Genomic DNA, 6,000 nt, shown 5'->3' on the forward strand with positions numbered 1-6,000 from the left:
TGGTACCCGCGTATGTTTTTCTGTATTTCTTCGAACGTGATATTTTTTCCCGAAAATCCAAGATGGCCACCACAACGTCAGGTCAGTTCTAGGAATAAAGCTCCTCTTTAGATGGTTGTAAGTGATGAATAAATAATAAACGAAATTTCCTGCTAAAGACAGAAATGATAGAGCCATATACTGGTGTAGAGGTCTTTACGCTGTTTATCTAAACAGTGTTTATACGTCAGCCTGTAGGAAGGGGGTTACGTTTTCTAAAGGGAAAACATCCGAATAACAACCAAAATGATTACAGTATCATGGGATGTCAGCTACAGTTTGATGTATAGAATTGATAACCTGAATTCCTCCTCGTTTTTTATTTAAACTAGTGGCGAGTTTGTGTTAGTATGGAAAGCATGTAGAGAGGTATAAAATAACAACATTTCAATTATTTCTTTTTTTATTTTTGTCATTATGTGGCAGCTTATCAGAAAAGAGGGATTTCCCATAGTAAAGGAGGTATCTCCGATCATATTTTTTTTCTTGGAAATCCACTTTGTTGACGAAAATATAAGCAATTTACATTTATGTACATAAACGTCACAAAGTTGTCCACAATTTGGTTTTGTTCAAAAATACTTTAAACGTAAAAAATTCTGCGTGTATGCGGCTGTTCTAACAACTGATAAGTGACCATGGAGACAAGACTGCTGACAGGGTCAACCATAACAAACTTCTGGTAGTTCGTTGACAGGAAAAATCATACCAGGTTTTTCAGGGTCAACCACACCAGACGATGGATAGTTCGTTGACAGGAAAAATCATACCAGGTTTATCAGGGTCAAACACACCAGACGACGGATAGTTCGTTAACGGGATCAACCATACCAGACAATTGGTAGCTTGTAAACAGGATACATCATATCTGGTTAAACAGGGTCAACCATACCAGACTACTGATAGTTCGTTTACAGGATCCACAATACCAGACTACTAGTAGATTGTAAACAGGGTCAACCAAACCAGCTTTTCAACAGTGTTAACCATACCAGACGACCGGTACCTTGTAAACAAGATCAACCACATCAAATGACCGGTAGCTTATAAATAGGATCTACAACACCAGGCGACCGGTAGTTTGTAAACAAGATCTACCACATCAAACGACCGGTAGCTTATAAACAGGATCTATCACACCAGGAGACCGGTAGCTTGTAAACAGGATCAACCACACCAGGCGATCGGTAGCTTATAAACAGGATCTTCCACACCTGACGATCGGTAGCTTGTAAACAGGATCAACCACACCAGACGGCCGGTAGGTTGTAAACAGGATCTACCACATCAGACGACCGGCAGCTAATAAACAGGATCAAGCACACCAGGCGACCGGTAGATTGTACACAAGATCAACCATACTGGTAGTTTGTAAACAGGATCATCAATATCAGGTTAAACAGGATCAACCACACCAGGCGACCGGTAGCTTATAAACAGGATCTTCCACACCTGGCGATCGGTAGCTTGTAAACAGGATCTACCACATCAGACGACCGGTAGCTAATAAACAGGATCAACCACACCAGGCGACCGGTAGATTGTAAACAGAATCTACCAAATCAGACGACCGGTAGATTGTAAACAGAATCTACCAAATCAGACGACCGGTAGCTTGTAAACAGGATCAACCACACCAGACGGCCGGTAGGTTGTAAACAGGATCTACCACATCAAATGACCGGTAGCTTATAAATAGGATCTACAACACCAGGCGACCGGTAGTTTGTAAACAAGATCTACCACATCAAACGACCGGTAGCTTATAAACAGGATCTACCACATCAGACGATCGGCAGCTTGTAAACAGGATCTACCACACCAGACGACCGGTAGCTTGTAAACAGGATCAACCACATCAGACGACCGGTAGCATGTAAAAAGGATCTACCACATCAGACGACCGGTAACTTGTAAACAGGATCTACCACACCAAGCGACCGGTTGCTTGTAAACAGGATCTACCACATCAGACTACAAGTTGTTTGAAACAGGTCCAACGGACGATCGGTAGCTTTCAAACTGGATCAACCATACCGGACTACTGGTAGTTTGATATCAGGGTTTTTCAGACCAGGCTATTTGCAGCTTGTAAACATGGTCAACCACAACATAGTATTAGTAATTTGTAAACAGGGTCAACCATAACGGACGATCGGTAGCTTTCAAACTGGATCAACCATACCGGACTACTGGTAGCTTGATATCAGGTTTTTTTCAGACCAGGCTATTTGCAGCTTGTAAACAAGGTCAACCACAACATAGTATTAGTAGTTTGTAAACAGGGTCAACCATAACGGACGATCGGTAGCTTTCAAACTGGATCAACCATACCGGACTACTGGTAGCTTGATATCAGGTTTTTTTCAGACCAGGCTATTTGCAGCTTGTAAACAGAGCCAACCACAACAGACTATTGGTAGTTTGTAAACAGAGCCAACCACAACAGACAATCGGTAACCTGTCAACATCAGCCAATCCAAACTGCTGATAGCTACAGGGTTACTTAGAGCAGACGACGGGTAGATTACAAATACAATCTCTCAAACCAAATAATAAACTTGTAAAGAGTATTACTCAAACAGGACGACATCTTCTATCTCTTATTCAATGAGTTTTAAAATGTTTTCCTCACCATATAGCAAAGTTTCTGGTGAAGGGAAGGCCGCCATTTTGTTAAGGATGCAAATTGCGTTGAGCTGAATTATTCAACACTTGCTCCCATGGCTACAGTTAAGACACGTTTAGAGTCTATTAGCCATCGAGTGGAATAGCACCATAGAGAGAAGTCCCAGTTTTGACGTCCAGGTGACGTTTTCATCGTCGTCCTTGCTTTAGAACAACCACACGGGTTTCTAACACACGCTAAGCAGAAGTTCTAGCGCGGTTGGTGGTCTTCTTAGTTCTTACTTCATCTGTGTCATATATGTTCATGCATATTGATGACCAGGCGTTTTTAAAATGTCATCAGATTGTTTATCGCGATCTCTAGAAGTTGGATGCGAACTCATCTGATGTGACGCTCTGGAAGTAGGCATTAGCCGTTTCAGAGACGGCTACATGTCGTACAGGCTTGCGTCTCTGTAGGTGCCGAGTAGTGGGTTTCTCCATACCGAGGCAAGCCAAACACCTGAAAGGATTTCCGGCAAGCGCGTGGTATATTGGGAAAGTAAAGATGCTGTAGATTAGGGGAAACATTGTAAACATCGCTATGAAAGTGTTCCATACCTCAGGGTTCATCGCGGACGTGTTTTTAACACCGACCGTCGGTAGAGTTGACGGCATCGTGCTCAGAAGTGTTACAAACTCGAACAGACGTTGTGGGACCAAAAGAAACACGTGCATGCACACGGCCGCAGTAAGACATTTGAAGAAGTACCTGTCCAGGCGTTTCATTACATCGACCTCTCCGTCGCCATCATGTTTGTCTTCTGTGTTGCGGCGGAAATAGCACATAATTCCTTTGTCGAACCTCGTCCACGCACCAAGGAAGTGTGGGATCAAACTAAGAAAGGCACATAGGGCGGGTATGACAGTTCCGAAACAGAATTCAATTATCTCAAGATGGCGGGTGTGTCCAGCTCCGATGTGACAATAGCTAATTTTGATGATCTTCGAGTCCATACGTGCACTTCCGCTCACCACTTCTGTGAATATCAGATACGGGATGACAAACAGTGACGACACGAGAACGATCACCCAGAAACCTATCACTATTGGTAGCGATCTACGCGTATCAGTCTTTCCCGCCACAAACAGTAGTTTTGAGCACGTGCAGATTAAAACTAGGATGTAGTTCCCGGAAACGAACGACGCGTGCTTCCACCACCACATAAACTTGCACGCGCCGCTGGTTTGCTGTATCCAGCCACAGTGACCAAGTTGGTGAAGGAAGATAACTAGTGTGTTCACGATGCAGTAACAGAGTTGAATTACTGCAAAACCAGAAATAATGTCAACGTAGTTTTTACCAAGCTTTTTCCGTTGTAAAAAGTTGGAAGTGACCAGTACGGCAACGCTGATAAAAGCAAGACATGCCAGACCAATAAAGGCATATATATAGCTTGGGACATTAGTGGAGCACGCGCTCACGTCAAATAAAGTGTCATAAATATCTGTGGTGTTGGTGTCCACTTCGGTTGCTTCCGTCACCAGGCTGGCCATTCCCACGGCAACAAGTGATGCTGGGTGGTGACGTTGATACGCGAGTTATTCTGTCCACTGGTAACAGGACGGCAATGGACCATGTAATGAAGCAAGGATGTTGTAGCTGATCTTGTGTTGTTCGGTTCAGGTGTTCATCATCAATTTGTGTTGTGGGATTTTTCTTTCTACAAAGAGAAAAAAAGTTAGCATACAAAACTCAAGACGTAATCGACTGGTGAACATATCTGCTCCCTTTCCAATCCATCCTCCCCCTTCCTTCCCTTTTCGGTCTAGGATCAGCGGAGCTACCAAACAAGAGTTGAGGTTGAAAACTAGAAACTGTATACCAATATGTATATAGTATTAGGATGTTCTAAGTGTGGACAAAGATGCAAACATCGATTTAGTATAGTATTGTAGATAGTGGAATTAACCATTCCGTTCTTTTAAACACGCTACATCATGACTTCTGTTGGAGGTCAGTCTTACTTCACTGAACAACATTATTTTTGTATTTATCGACCTAACTAATTTGTGACAATCTCGAATCATTACGTTGCTTCTCAAGCCAATCAAACATCGCATAAGAAATAACTACTTGTGTTTTAGAAAAAGTAAATGTTTATCTAATAAATTATTTTTTGGTATTCTTGTGCTTACGCTTAAGTATAACATGAACGAAGTGAAATATGGTTTAAACTTAGAAAAAAACATATACACATAAACAAAAAATAAATCTGAAGATGGCCGCAACACGTTAGCGGTTGTTATTTGGAATTTTAGTTGCTATGTAAATATTTTTTTATATCTATATACGATACACAAATCGCTCCTCTTATTTGAATTATATGTATATACTGTAAAGTCATTAATATTCGCGGGGGATTTCTTTTTTTCGTTTATTTCGTGGGCACTTTTAATCCACGATTACAATATGTCCACAAACTATCAAAATTATTTTAAAGATTTCTTGAGCTGTATTTTTCCACGAAGTGAAATGTCCACGATATGTCTGTTGGAACCACACAAAAACATATGATAATACAGTATTTTCCAAACTTGTTATGGTATGTCACACAGTTCCGTACAAGTTAAACATACATAATCACAATAGATGAAACATGGAGGAAGCGAGCAAATGAAAGATTAGAGGAAAAAACCCACATATATCTGTATTTTCATTTATCTATTCATTTTTATGAATATGATATATATTTGTTATCGCCTTTACCTGTCACTATTTGTAACTATCAAGATTTACCTGTGTTACTATTTGTAAATTAAGGCTTACCAGTTTGGATGTTTCCAGTCTATGTTGCAGGGGCGGCGTTCTCTTTATGACTAACACTGTCGTTTACTACTCCTCAGGTATGTTATACTGGGCACACATATGTGCCATGTGATTTCCAGTAGATCAAAGTGCGACTGAAAACAGGGATGCTGAGATGTCCATCACACGTACAACATGTTTTGCATTAATACTCAACGCGTGACCTTGTTACCAATCCGATTGGTCGTGCGGACAGTGCAATGGTGGGATGTGAATGTGCGTGTCTAACTGGACACGTTGCATCACATGGCCGATTCGTACCGTGCAGCTCCACCCATAACATGTTTTCCTCTCTCTCTCTCTCTCTCTCTCTCTCTCTCTCTCTCTCTCTCTCTCTCTCTCTCTCTCTCTCTCTCTCTCTCAAAACTTAACCTAAGATATATGTCCTTAGTCGTTTCTCTAAGCACGATTTAAAAAGATTCTAAAGCACAGTTAAATGAATAATGATAATAAAACAAAATCCGTCACTGATATTAATTCAAGAG

At 41.2% G+C, this 6,000-nt stretch overlaps 1 protein-coding gene across 1 annotated transcript; it reads right to left on the bottom strand.

Annotated features, from left to right (window-relative positions):
• Window positions 1-3,027: 3,027 nt before the first annotated feature.
• LOC132553797 (uncharacterized) lies at window positions 3,028-4,203 on the bottom strand. Its single transcript, XM_060218078.1, has one exon. The coding sequence runs from the start codon at window positions 4,201-4,203 to the stop codon at window positions 3,028-3,030; it is 1,176 nt and encodes a 391-aa protein (XP_060074061.1).
• Between the last annotated feature and the right edge of the window lie 1,797 nt (window positions 4,204-6,000).

Source organism: Ylistrum balloti, unplaced genomic scaffold, assembly GCF_031769215.1.
Source record: "Ylistrum balloti isolate Yb309-2 unplaced genomic scaffold, AGI_CSIRO_Ybal_v1 Utg369640, whole genome shotgun sequence".
Taxonomy (NCBI): Eukaryota; Metazoa; Mollusca; class Bivalvia; order Pectinida; family Pectinidae; genus Ylistrum; species Ylistrum balloti.

Bases quoted from the DNA above. Each gene is read 5' to 3' on its own strand.
- LOC132553797 (XM_060218078.1), bottom strand. From the start codon at position 4,203: ATGGCCAGCCTGGTGACGGAAGCAACCGAAGTGGACACCAACACCACA.